Source organism: Primulina eburnea, chromosome 5 (assembly GCF_022965805.1).
Source record: "Primulina eburnea isolate SZY01 chromosome 5, ASM2296580v1, whole genome shotgun sequence".
Lineage (NCBI taxonomy): Eukaryota > Viridiplantae > Streptophyta > Magnoliopsida > Lamiales > Gesneriaceae > Primulina > Primulina eburnea.
The window spans coordinates 1,438,658-1,453,527 of NC_133105.1; the positions used below are offsets into that span (position 1 = coordinate 1,438,658).

Here is a 14,870-nt window from a genome sequence, read left to right on the forward strand (position 1 = left end):
ATGAATTGATATGGATCAGAGAAGGCAGGGTTCCCCTGCCTTTTACTGATCTCATCTTTTGCGGAATCGACCCTCCTTTTATCATTTTCAAAAAAATTGACATCGGTTTTTTTACTTCACAATAACTCGGAGATTCTTCAAAGAAAGCCAGTCGTGACATTTTGTTTGGTTCTGTGTAACTTTATTGAATAATTAGTGTGTATGCACAAGAATTGCACAAAATTTATTCAATTTTATGTTTTTTTTTTAAAATAAGAAGAATTGCAATTTTTTTTTAAAGAAAACCAGTCGTGAAAATTTTGTGCAGACCTTTTTTTTTTAGAAAAATAAAAAAAATAAATTTCTGCAATTCTTGCGCATCCACACCGTTGAGGCATGAATTTAAGTACGGTTAATGTCTCGATTCATGAAAATGTTTTAAATCAACTAATTTTAATCTATTCAAAGGGTTTAAGGGACGCAAAATGATGTAGAAGATATAGAGCTAAATGATTAAACTCTTATCAATATACAATGAAAAAACTTATTGAAAAATTATTTCTGATGACAAATCATCGCTTACGTTTAGGCCTAGCTCAAATGATCAAACAATTGGTGATATTAAAAGGGTGTTATCAGTTGAGGTTGTGATGGGGCATGGATTATATTTGGGGCTACCGGATTTCTCTTTGAGGAAAAAGCATATCCAATTTTCTTAACTGAGAGAGCATATATATTTGTAATAAAACTCAAAGATGGAATTGAAGATTAATTTTCTATACGAGAGGCCGTGAGTGAAGGAAGCTCTTATTAAGTCAGTGTTGCAAGGGATACCATCTTTTGTTATGTCTTGTTTTAGGATACCATCTTTTGTTATGTCTTGTTTTAGGATACCAGCAGGAATATATCAGAACATTGAACAGATGTGTACAAAATTTTGGTGGAAAAATAACAGTGAGAATTAGTGGGGTATGCGTTGGGTAAGATGGGTCGGTTCGGTCTATGCAAACCAAAACGCGTTTTGGTGGTATCATGTGATTCAGGAATTTGATTGCTTTTAACAAAATACATTTAGCAAAACAAGTTTGGAGACTAGCTTGTTCAATTTCATCAGTCTTTGTTGAATAATCAATCATAGGTTTTCAAGAAATAGTGTAAACCAAAATCGTGAAACCTTGAAAAACTTTCCAACTTTTAGGCCGAATTAGCCTACAACTATATTCACTTGTAGACTTTAAATTAGTTAAATTTAAATTGAGAAGTCATTTTGGCCTTCTATAAGCAATTTTTTTTTTTTTTTTTTCAAATCTTATATTCATGATTTTTATTTGAAAATAGAAACTCATCGCGTGCACATATTTTTAACATAATCATAAAATAAGAGGTATTTTTACCCATCCATTAAAAATTACCAACGTAGTTACCATCGACTATAATTATTGCCAAATTGACAGACATTTGATTCTGCAATTGATTTCAGAGGATGTCACACAGTTCAATTTAATTGCCATGAATTGCTGAGATTATGATGTTAAGAGAGACATATTGTTGAGAAGCAATAATCATCTCTACTAAAAGATTGTTTAACAAAGTTTCGGTTACTGTATAGTTTTAAAATCGTTATCATAATTCATATATTTTAATAAAACAATAAATGTTTGTTGCTAAAATACTTTCAATTACATTCTCTCTATAATAATATTTAATTACAATGAGTGTCAATATTGACAATAAATCAATACTTTACTTACTAAATGACTCAAAAATAACAGTCTACTTACTAAAATGGATTTTACTCATTTAGAATTTACAATATATTAATCCTGACAGGGCGAATTATATAATTCATCTATACAAAACATACAATTAAATAACAACAATAATAATAACATTCATTATTTAGACTTAATAAAAAAATATTTAGACATTTAATTATATCACTAAGTATACCTTCCTGGCTATAATTAATTTTCCCTTAATTATATGATGTCTATGATTTTGGCATATATCTACAACAATTTGCACGGAAAAGAACCGCCAAAATTAGGAGGAAAAAAAACATCTATATGTTTCCTTCCGGGTACCAATTAATGGAAAATACAAAAACAAATTAATTTCAATTCTCCTCATTTATGTTTTTATAAGGAAAAATTGACACGTGATGCTAAAAACCAAAAATTGCATATAATTAAATACAAAATTCAATGTAGTAAATTATGGGGTGAAATAATTTTTTAATTCAAAATTTGTATTCGAGTTTTTATCTGTCATGGTATGTTTTGTTTTGGGAAATAATATGTTTTTATGAAGACCAAAACTAAAAATTATAGGTCTTTTGTTTAAATTTAAATTAAAGTTAAATAAACCATGGGTTTTAATAAAAAATCAAATTTTTTTATTATTAATAAATAAAGTTAAACTCAATGTTTGTCAATTGTATTTTTTCTCAGTGTAATCTAACATAAATGCATATATTATTTTAATTACGCAATTTGTTTGTTTTTATATCATTAATCTACTTAAATTTAAATAGATTAATGAGATACAAATAAAGTCAAATGATAAGAATTCTAAAAGAGAAGCTCAATGTTATACAAAATTATTATAAAGTTACTTGCTTTTTTAATATTAAAGAATCGCAGTGAAGATTACATGCATTAAATTTTTGATTTTTTCTCTTGATTTCCCACAATCTGTAAATAGCATAATATTACATAGATTATATTGTTTGAATTTACACGACACATGTTCAAAATTATGAATAGGATAATTAGAATATTTTGAATAATTTTCTGATGCGAGTTTAAAATAAAAAATTTGGAATATTTTCATTAAATTTTTCAGGACGCAGGAAAAGAAAATTTTATGCAAATTTTACGTACTATTTTTAAATTTATAGATATAGATGATGTACATATAATGCATTATTTACCAAAAATTCATAAATCGACGATAATGACACATGCATACGTAAAAATTTCGATATACAAAAATTTCCCGCCTTTTATTCCTTTGTAATCATTTACACGAAAATAACATCAGGAGAATTGTTGGTGACGAAAATTCAATAAAAACTAGTTCGTGTCTTCTTTGAAAATTAGTAATAATCATGCTGCAAAAATAAGTTTTATTAACCCAAAATAAATATTTGAAAGGAGCATTGTATAGAACTGTACACTTCCAACACTGTAGACAACGGAGAGTCCTCCTATATAAAGGGGGAGTCCTGTATCCATCCCAGACAGCCAACTTCCTACAAAGCATCCTTCTCCTGCTCATCATTGAACATTCAGTAGTGAGAACTTATTTCCGCTAATCAAACACTTCTAAATTTGTTTTCACATTCAAAATTCTATTTTTTTTTTCTTTTCAGTTTTCTGAAGGTGGCTGAAATATTTTTTTTCATTTTTTTTATTGATACAGGTTGATTAAATCGGATTTTCATTGAAATATTAGTATGTTTTTTTTATGGTTTTATAACCATCTGGTTGAACCATGCACGCGTTTGAATTAACTTTTTAAATTGAATTCCCGTAGGCTTTAAAGTGTTTGTTTGGATGTGCTTATAATTGCGTGGGTTAAGAATTGAGGTTAAAAGACTTCGGTTTTGTCTTAGATCTCTTCTTTTTCCTGGAGTTTTGGAATTCTGGATTTGATTTAGTTGAGCAAATGATTTAAAGGAGACATAGTTGAATCATGAAGAGATCTGATTTACTTGTCAAACATTTTTTCCAAGAGAATTACTTTATCAGAAGTGAGATCTTGGTGCCTAGCAAATTAAGATGGCAGAATTTTTTTTTGAAAGCATTAAAAAGACAGAATTGGTTTATGTTATGTGGGTTTTTAAACAAAGATCTGGATTTTCATGCCCAAAAGAAAAAGAAACAAGTTTATTCGACCGTTAACCGTTAAAAAAAAATCTATTTTGCGATCATCGATTGTGCGGTTATATTTGTGTTACTTATGTCCTTGTACATTTACCATACGTCGGACGTTACAAGATTCATGGAATCGAGTTTGCGTCACTTGCTTTATATATGATGGTAATGACGATTTTAAATTCTATCCGAAAATTACTATGCGCATATTAAGAAAATGTTGACAAGAAGATGGTTCTTAGATTTTTTGTTCATTTGGTGATCTTTATGATTTTTTTTGGCGATGCATCATCGGATAGTTGGAAACTCAATCAATGTGTTGCATATGCCATAAAAAGTTTGGCATGCATATTTTGAAAGACCAAAATGATTTAATTATAATGTTTTACTTATTATCTTGCAGTTATTTAAGTGCAAAATGTGGACACCAAAGACATCAAACAAGTCTAACTCAAACCGTGTAGATGACAATGGAAGAACTTATTTGACTCCCTATTCTACCCCATTTGTTCCATCTAGTACTGCTGCTTCTAATGAATCCGGTACGTGGTATACTCTCCAAGTTGCTTGATATCTACTTTTGTATATAGATGTTGTAATGCTTGAATTAACACAAATTTTCTTTCCCAAATATTTTTGGAAACAATAAAGGGCTTCGCAACAATATTCACGGGAGTTTTACTCCGTATTTTGCTGGATCATATGCATCAAGAAGTTCAACAAATACTGTCGGTCTTCCAAGTGGCATTCAACAAACTCAAGGAGGCTCCTCGAGTATGAGAAAAACGTCACGTGTTTTAACCAATGAACCTTTCCAGGTAAAACTACACGACTATCTATGTAACATTGCAATAGGAAAAAAACTCTTCAAAAAACTTCTTTGTACGCATACAACGAATAATCTTATCTGCAAGTGGTCTAAAATATCTCTACTATCTAGTTTCTTGAGAAATCCTAAACTGTAATTGACCATCTGATGCAGCTGTCTCCTGGAAGCTCACATGGGTATTCGGGCATCACAAAAACCGGGGGTATAAGTTTTTCAAATCTACAATTACCACTTGTTTTGATTCTACATTATTTTCATCATATTTTGTGATTTTAGGGCCACCTTTGATTCCAAATAAGCCACCTTTGGTTCCAAATAAGGGACATGCAGGACGAATTGTCAATTCTATTGGTGGTTTTGTCAGTGCAGATGGTAGTGGTTCAAGTTCTACTGCGTTGGCTAATGTCCCTAGTCCTGTTTCTGGCTTGAATTTGTCCGGTAAATACTATAAGTTTATCACATATGATTACCTAAGTAGCACAACAATATTGGCAGGATAATACTTAAAACCCGAGATATATGTTTAGCATTTACAAGTTCTATGTGCATGATCTATAACTTATCCATTTGTTAGTTTTTCACGTTTGCTCAGCAATAACAACATTGTACATTTTTACATAAGTTGCATTGAAGTATTCTTTATTTGCATTTATAGATATACAAGTCATGCAAAACATTGGGGGTCCCGTTGATTATAGCGCAACGCAGCGTCAGAAAGAACATTTAGTGCAGCCTCAGCAATATCCAGTAAGTTAATGTACTTGAAGATAAGGTTTTCTTGAATATTTGTGAATATCTACATGATTCATAAATACCTTTTGTCTACTAGATGGGAAGATCTCCTGGTTTTATGTTTGGTGCTATAAATGCGTCACATTATCCTCTGCAACAAGGTGATGATTCTTCAATAAATGGAACGGGGTTTTCTTTTCCTATGCCAGGCAATCAAGATCTTCATTTTCATGGTTCCGAGGTATGAACAACCTATGCTTTCTATTATGATTTAAGTTTCAAATGATCCGGTAGTTTCCGTAATTTAAATCTAGGACTTTCTTCGCTGCAGATTTTTTCCCCTAAGTGACTTAGAAAATAGAGGATATTTCGGATTTCTAATTACTTGTAATCTACTGTCATCTTATGCATCAATATCAGCATTTCCAGCATCCTCAACCTCAACCTCGCTTCTATAATCCCTTAAGAGGTAAAGAAGTGGCACAAAGCTCTCGGCTTGGACCTGATGACTATGGGTTGCTTGGTTTGCTTAAAATAATAAAAGGTGCCAATCCGGCCAAAACCTCTCTAGCTATGGGAGTTGATCCGCACTCCCTCGGCCTCGACTTAAATTCTCTGGAGCCTCTTCACCGAAAGTTTGCATCTCCATTTTCTGATGAACCTGTGAAAGAAGGACCAAAGTATGATATCCCTGATTGCTACAATTGTCAACAACCTCCTCCATTGAAGGTGTTCTTTTATTCCTTTAATCGGTTAACTAGTGCAAACATCGTCAGTTAACAGTGTTATTAATTAATGCTGTCGCCTTGTATTCGTGCAGCTTAGCCACTTCAAGAAATTCCATATAGCGATGTTGTTTTACATTTTTTACAGGTAAGTACTTCGATTCGGTCTTTCATTAATTTAAAATTTAAGTCAGTGGTGCTTATCTTTGTGGATTTCGTCTCCTATCTTGCAGTATGCCACAAGACGAGGCGCAACTCTTTGCAGCAAATGAACTGTAAGACATTTTCATCGAGATATTCGATTTACATTTCTCTTATTTTCTTGAGCATGCATTTCTCTGTAGCAATAACATTTTTGCAAGATAGAATAGTTAGAGGGTTTGATGCTGTAACTTGTAGTATTGACATTGAGTTCCATCCTCTATATTCGTTGCAAATTAGAAATTTAACCTCCTTGCATCTTTGAAGTTCCATCTGATTTTTCACCTTGTCAGAAATCTAAAATAAGAGTGTGGAATCGGGCTTTATGTAATGTACCTTCCAAGTTCAGACTAACCCATGCTTCATGTTCATACGTAACTTTGCATGCTTAAAGTTTCGTTCCTCATAATGAAAATGATTCAAAAGTGTTCCAATATGCTCACAGGCATGACAGAGGATGGTACTTCCATAGAGAGCGCTGCATGTGGTTCACGAGAGACTCGTTGCCTGCTGTAAAGAATTCTACCTATGAAGTAGGTAGTTACATCTGTTTCGACCCTTACGCATGGCAGACCATAAGACAGGTTAGCAATATCGAATCTCGATTTGCGTCTCAAAAGAGTGTTCGAGTTGGTGGAGTAGGTAAACGCTTAACCAATTGGTCTAGGTCGATTCCTTTACCGACACTTTTCGGGCACGTTTGTTGCACAGGGCTTTGCCTAGTGTTGTTTACGGTGTTTACCAAAAAAAAAAATTGAATCTCAAGTTACGACATTATATGCAGCTAGCGCTAGCTCTTTTCCAAACCCGAGAATTGGGGTTAATTACTTATTTCTTTCCTTGGCTGATGCAGGAAAACATTGTCTTGCATTACGAAATGATCGAGCAAAGGCCGGTAATTCCACCGTAGAGATGATTTGTAATGCGAGAACTTCTACCTCCTGCCCAGGGTTGGATCACGTTATACATACAGATTTGTGGCAGCCAATTTTATTCTGTATGTATTGTATTATGAACTTGTTACGTACATTGTCTGAACAAAAGCTACATCTGTTTATACGTGATTTAGTAATGGATTCATTTTTCGAAAAAAATTTGTGCAATCTTTTTAAAAAAAATTGTGTGCTATTCTTGTGCATCATTACGTTTGAAATAATTTTGAATCCCAAATACATTTTAATCTCTTCGAATTCAAAATTTTAATGTCTCGATTCATTTAACTTGCACACGATGTGCACGTAAATAAATTTTATCCCCATTTCACTCGACCTTTTTTCTTTGTTTTATGAGTTGACAAAAAGCTATTTTGTTGGAAAAAAGTACTAATGAAAATTCACATCAAATAATAAGAATAATATATCTCGGAATTTAACTAGAGCTAGGAAAATGAATGAATAAAGAAAGACAAATAGGCATGATAGATAAAATTAATTAAATAATGTTTTAGGAAAAAACATATGTTGTAAATTAATGAATTAAATTGTCTTCAGATCGAGGTATTTAAAATTATAGAGCTCATATTTATTTGACTTATGCGGATGATTTAAATTTGAATGAATTTTAGATTTATTAATTCTCATCTGTTTTGGATAATTTTACTAATAATTGTCATGATTTCAAATTCACTCAATATTCATAACATTTTGAAATATATTATTGTTAAATCAAATGTATTCACTTAAATTAATTTATCCAAATAGCATTTTAGTCTAAATTAAAATATCATGAATTTATCATTTTCAACCAATTAGATTTTGTCAATATCATTTATTATCATACAAAATTGACAAATATGAAATAAATTGATATAATAAAATAGTTAATTATTTCCCTTGGAAAGGAAAAAGGAAACTATAATGAACATGGGCATTTGTGTGGAGGGGCTCTTTTAACATTAATGTTAAATATAGGGACCTCGTGCTGAAAAACCACTCCATTCAACCGTTAAAAGCCGTTACTCGCCTTCCCTCGTCATACCAATTGGAACTTGGCCCCCAATTCCCCATTCCATAGCCCTAATCAGAATCATCATTCGACAGAAATTTCCGAAAATCTAAAAAAATATGCCATGAGATTGCTCATCGTAACAGAGATTACCATTCTTTCGCTATCCACATTAACGATCGAAAAAATGCGAAAAGGTCTCTGAATTGGACGGGCTCAACTGCACTTCCAAGATTGTTCTCGATTTATCTGTTCCAAGTGAATCCGCACACTCTCTCTCTCTCTCTCTCTCTCTCTCTCAAAATTAGTATCTGGTTTGCCATAGAAGGTGTAATAACCATCATGTGTCTATTCATTACGTTTTTAGTTGAATAAAATATATGTTTTATGTATGGGTGAGTGGAAGGGAAGCATATTTGGTGGCGGAGATAGTGGAAGCGGATGAGAATTCAACCAACCACATGCGTACGCTCCGAGTCCCACCTGTGATAACTATTAACAAGTCCGCGGCTTATGCAGCATATGAACTGACGCACATACAGGTATGTAAAAACCATATGCTAAATTATCTCCTTCATTATTCTTTTATAATTTTTAGTTTTGGAGAAAGGGTTGGTGCAATATTCAATTAACTGTGTATTTGATTCATGTTCCACGCAGATTTGGGGGTTCGATAACATACCAGGAATGTTATTTTTGGTTTGTAGTCTACTTCTTTTTATTTAATGACGAAGAAATAACATAATTATATTGCTAATTGATGCAGTAATTTTTAAAAACTGTATAATCGCTTTGTTTGATACTCAAAATTGATGAAATTCACAAGTTTGCTGAGAAAATTATTATTATTTATCTAAAGTAATTTGGAATATGATTAGTACTGTGTGAGAAATAAGCATGTATAGACTATGGTATAGTGATAAAATGTCTCAGACCTGACTTAATGATTCTTTCAGTTGTGGGGGCTTATGGTCGGATCCACAATTTTGATGATAATTTATTTGAGAACTAATTGATAAAATTATGGGAAATTCTCGCTGTCATTTTCTCTTGTAGGATGTTGCTTACAAGCCCCAAGAGTTACATGTTCAAACACAAAAATGTGAATCTAATGCTGGATTGCACGTTGTCCAAATGTGAATCTGATGCTGGTTTGCACGTTGTCCAAATGTGTGAGAGGCAAGTGCACATTGCGAAGAGCTTTGCTCTCCACTTATCAATATTTCTTAATCTTTGTCTTACTTTTTTTTTCTTGTTTTCTGGTTTTTAACTGATAAAGGTATTTGTGAATCCATGTATATATACTTTATCGTTTTTGGTAATTTAGTGTACCAGGTACGTAAATGACAATTATTTGGATAACTTTGAAGTGTTTTAAGACAAAATTTAGATTCATATACCGTTTAAAGGTTCCATTGTAAGTCCTAATTCCATTTGAACCAGTATTTGATGAAGTCGCTAGGTTTACTATTTTATATAGCCAAAATATGACGAAATTCTTTCCCAAATTAACTGGAATGGATTGGTATTGGTGCAAGTTTGCTTATTTACTAAATTTTGAGATCTCTGTTATGCTGGGAAATTTCTTTCTCTTGGTTACAACTGTTTGAAGCTCTAAACACAATGCAGGGAGTGATGAATTTTCCATTATTTTTCATGTTCCTAGATGAAGCTTGTCTTTTATGTTCTGTCATACAACTTTCTCACAATGATAGGTGTCTAATACTGTTTATTTTATTTGTGTTTCACACCTCCATTTTAAAGCTAATTTTCAATAAATAAGAGTACGATTCACCAATATTTAGGTGGCCCAATTTGGAATTCTGTTTACTTTATAGCTAGCGAATCTGTTGTAATTTTCAATACCGATGATTCTTCAACAGCTTTTATCTCTCTATTTTTTCACTGAAATAGATTATGAGCTTGATTTTCATCTTTCAACCGAGGTCTTTTTCTTAAATGTCAAGGTATCCATTATTATACTCAAAGCTCCCTCACTTCTGAGTATATTGTGTTGATTTTAAATGGAAAAAAGATCTGAAGATGTCACAATCATGATGCTTAAAAGAGGCGGCACATGCCTGGTGAGCACCGCCGCAGAATTTTAACAGGGAAATTGTTTACCATTGTAATCTTCACCATGTACACAAGGACAAGCATAAGCATGGAAGGCACAAAATCTCAGGGATATCGTGGGAAGCTCACATGGGCAGGAGAGAGGACGGTTGTGCTAGACATCATAGAAGAAGGAAAAAGATGACCCCTGACAAGAACTGGAAAATGCCCAAGGCACGGAATGAGTAACAAATGATTATTTGAAGTAAAGTATCCTGATCATATAACGACTGGAGAGAGTACAGCACAATTATGTGGAATGAAAGCATTGCTGCCTATCCATGTCCATGACATTCTCTCAATTTATTATATTTGTTCATTCTAATGCTAACCACCCCTGACCTTAGACTATTAAAAGGACCGAAAAAGCCATAGAAAAGCAACTTGTTCAAGATACGATTCTATGTGTCTTTTTCAAAGATACGATTCTATGTGTCTTTTTCAAAGATATGGACGTGATACCCATTCGGAAACTGTAGACCAGGAGTTCTAAGAATGTCTCCTCCTTTGATTGGTTCCCACCTGACGGGCAAAAATAGATCAGTCATCTTTGCAGGTCTTTCATGAAAATTTAAATAAAAATTTATAGAACGCTTGATTCTTACTTGTACTTTGTGACCAAGCAATGGAAAAAGACGGCCATCTGGACTTTGGTGAAATCTGTGCCAACACAAAATCTCATACCACCTCCAAAGGCCATGAAGTTTCGTGATGTGTCATTCGTGTTTATTCCCTGTATGCATTTATATCTCCATCTTATGAGATAGATGGAAGAACATCATTTTGAAAGTATAATAATTTGGAAGTACTTGCCTCCCATCTCCATGGATTGAAGTGAAGGGGATCATTATATGTTGTGGGGTTCAAGTGCACCGCCGGAGGACATACCATGACAGCCCAACCAGCTGGAATCGTATATCCTGCCCAGCCAAGAATTGAATTAAGGTATGCCCAATGAACCAATCCGGAGTTTCTTCTAAATTACCTAATAAAAAACCATACCTGTATATTTGATTTCTCTTAGTGTTTTTCTGAAAATTCCCGGGACTATATTGGCCATCCTTACGGTTTCATTGATGAACTGCGATTTGCTTCTGTTAGAATGTGAAAACATTTCCACTAATTCAGAATATTTTCAAGTGATATAGAGATATTTATAGTTTACCTGAAATGTGAATTTCATTGATTTATACTCATTCCATGTTAGTCCGGAATCTGAATTTTCCCTCCTTTTAATAATTGATTCTTGTTCTTCCTGTGACATATTTAGAGCATGTTGGCTCGACAGATTCACAAATATAGAAGTCAGTTGTTGGTTGATGGTAATTTTATCTTCACTCACCTTTAATTTTTGCAACACTGATGGATATTCAGAAAGAAATTTAACAGCAAGAGTGAGTGCCAGGGAGGTAGTTTCAAAGCTGGCAAAAAGCAAAACAAACATCAAATCCAGAGCAATCTCCTCCGTGAGTACCGTATCCTCTCGTTTAAGTTCATCCAATACATAATCAAAGAAATCTGTTTGGGTCTTTCTTGGACTCTCTTTTCTTTCTTGAAGCATATTTTTCAGCATCTCCATTGCCTTCCTTCTTCCCTGATAAAAAAAACAATGAGTTCGCTCAATAGTCTTTCTGTTAACCAGGATGATAGTATGTTATGATTGTATCAATATTAGTCCGAGATGTGTGGACATACCTGTAAGCATTTGTTGTAGGCTGTTCCAGGAATGTTCAGAGGGAAGGAGATTAACCCCTGCATAAAAGCTACAAAGTTTTCCCTCAGATTTTCTGAAGATTTACTTGATTCATAACTGATGAGCTTTTTTGCAGTCAGGTCAAATATCATCTACATAAAAAACATTGGTAATAATATTAATCAAACCTATATAAAATAAGTCAGTGGAGCTGCAGGGGAAAGATAAATCTTGATTACCTGTGCAGTTCCTTCCTTGATATCAACCATAGTCTTTTCTGACCAACGCTTTAAGTTGCTATTAGAAGCCAGTTCGACCTCCAGAAGCATCTTCTTAAGGCTTTCTTGACCAAATAGATTCAGCACCATGTTCTTTAGGTACTTGTACATAAATCCATGCATAGAACCTACATTTTGTCTACCGAATATTTCTGTAAAAGTATCTGGATACCAGCTTTGAAATAATTTTCCCTCTTGTTTAAAGATGAAGTTATTAAGATCTGCATCTGTGGATACAATAACTGGACGCCCCACCAAACTAGTCTTGAATATAGGTCCATATCTGAAAACAAGCAAAATCATTATTTGACTAGTCTTGAATATAGGTCCATATCTGAAAACAAGAAAAATCATTATTTTCATTGGTAAGATGAATTAGCTGATGATTTAGATAAACTGATGACAGTATCATTATTATTTGCCTTTGCATTCTCTCCTTTACAAAAGGAGGGATATCAAATGATGTGTTAGGAACAAAGAACTGAAGAGTCTCCCCGAGGAGTGGCCAGCCCATTGAACCTGGTGGGAGGACTCCATTACACCTAGGATTTTTCCAATTGTAAAGCCAGGTTGTAGTGATGATTATTAATAAAGTTCCTATATAGAATACCATGGGAAACATGTTTAGAGGAAATCTCAGTAGACAATATACAAAGATATTCCCCGCTCTTTCCAGAGATTAGATTTGTGGTTGGAGGGAAGACAAAGAAGAAGAGTTTGAAAATAAAAATCTGGTTTGCATCTGATATCCACGGGAATACTGCTTTATATAGGCAGTAAAGAATTTCAAACTATATTAGAAAATAATTTTTTAAGATAGCCTATTTGGCACTTGAAAGTTGGTTGTTAAAAAAGCTGGACTTATTGGTATAACTAGAAGATATGTAGGTATGTTACACAGGAGGAACACACAAGGATAATACGAGGAGAACAATTCTCACATTACGCACGCTATTTTTTTAATTTTTTAATCATTTAATTCAATAATTGAGTTGTTTTAAGTTTGATATACATATATGTATATAATGTTATAATATTCTGTCTAAATATAAAAATATTTATTAATGTGATCTATAATCATAATCATATTTTTACTATTATTTTGACACCTATTTTAATATCAGAACCTTAAAATTGTTAAAATAATATAGTTAGACTATGAGTATTCGAAATAATAAAACAAAAAACAAATATATATTTTTTTACAAGAACTTTAATTTCAAAATTTCTCGTGATATATTTTGAAGTTATAAAGTTATATACATAAATAATTCTAAAAGATAGCTACAAGTTTTACAAGTATTCATCGATGAAATTTGACAAGACATAAAACATAAAGATAATTGTAATATTTTTAAAAACTTTTATTTTTCGAGAAAATAATATTTAAAAACATAAAAAAAATTTAAAAATCTTATAAATCATTTTAAGTAACTGTAAATATAAAGTAATTTATTTTACATAAAAATGATTTGAATTCATTCTTATTTTTTTTTATCCTTTTGATGGATATAAGAGTAATTATTACACATAAAATTAATTTAAACTCATTTTGATTTTTTTGAAGTGTTTTCTTATGGTACCAAACAATTATTTGTGTTTGTCATGCATAGAGTTTTATGATTTGGCAAACTGACTGACACTCACGTCAGTGCAATTCTCGTTATGTTCACCATTAGCTTAATTTTGGGCTTTGCACGGTAAATCAAAATTATAAAAAATAACAATCGTGTTTTGGGTAACAAATATAACTTTTGACCTACAGATTAAGAAACGTTCGAACTAAAAGATACATTTTTCACTATCATTCAGTTTTGTTGGGTTAAATGTAAGTGAAGGTAGTATTGAAATGAGTGAACTCTTAGGAAGTTCTCGTGAATTAAGCTATTGATGTTGTGTCGCTTATTTTAAATTATATTATATATATAATTTTTTTTTAAAAAAAATGGACTGTAAATTTCATTCCAAAAATAAAATTTCATTTTTCTTCAATTATTATAAAATTCATTAATACCTGAAAATGACCAAAAAAAGAGACATGTATTTATTAATATTATTTAACGAAGATAAGGACATATATGTAAATTCACACAATTTTATTAGAGTTTTCAAATTTATTAGTCGTGTATTATTTACATTATTGATGAATGTTAATTTACTCAAGTTAAAAATAAAAATTGGCACAAAAACTCTTATGAGGATGTTTACGGGTCAATTTTGTGAAAATGTTCCTATTTTACTATAATCATGAAAAATCAATGTTTTTCAATCAGAAAATTGATCGGGCTGGTCAATCTGAAGATATACAAGAGACCGGCTCACAGAAGAACTATAAAATTTTGAGCAAAGGTATGTATATTTCATTTTCAATCGATTTATCATTAATTAATGTAAAAAAGGAAATCAAATAAAGGGAAATAAAAAGAAGAAGAAGATAGAATTCATAAATCGAACAAAAAAAAAAGATTAATTAGACAAAAATAACTATTTTTAAGA

General features: G+C 32.1%; 1 protein-coding gene and 1 pseudogene across 1 annotated transcript; one reads left to right on the plus strand and one right to left on the minus strand.

The window, feature by feature from the left end:
* The first annotated feature begins 4,275 nt into the window (after nt 1-4,275).
* LOC140831853 (probable NOT transcription complex subunit VIP2) lies at nt 4,276-7,254 on the plus strand. The gene is made up of 9 exons (XM_073195574.1): nt 4,276-4,399; nt 4,963-5,124; nt 5,342-5,433; nt 5,516-5,659; nt 5,830-6,147; nt 6,239-6,291; nt 6,377-6,418; nt 6,790-6,928; nt 7,198-7,254. Exons 1-9 carry the CDS (start codon nt 4,276-4,278, stop codon nt 7,252-7,254), a joined length of 1,131 nt encoding a protein of 376 aa, XP_073051675.1.
* A 3,097-nt stretch (nt 7,255-10,351) lies between these two features.
* LOC140832102 (cytochrome P450 87A3-like) lies at nt 10,352-13,259 on the minus strand (annotated as a pseudogene).
* Between the last annotated feature and the right edge of the window lie 1,611 nt (nt 13,260-14,870).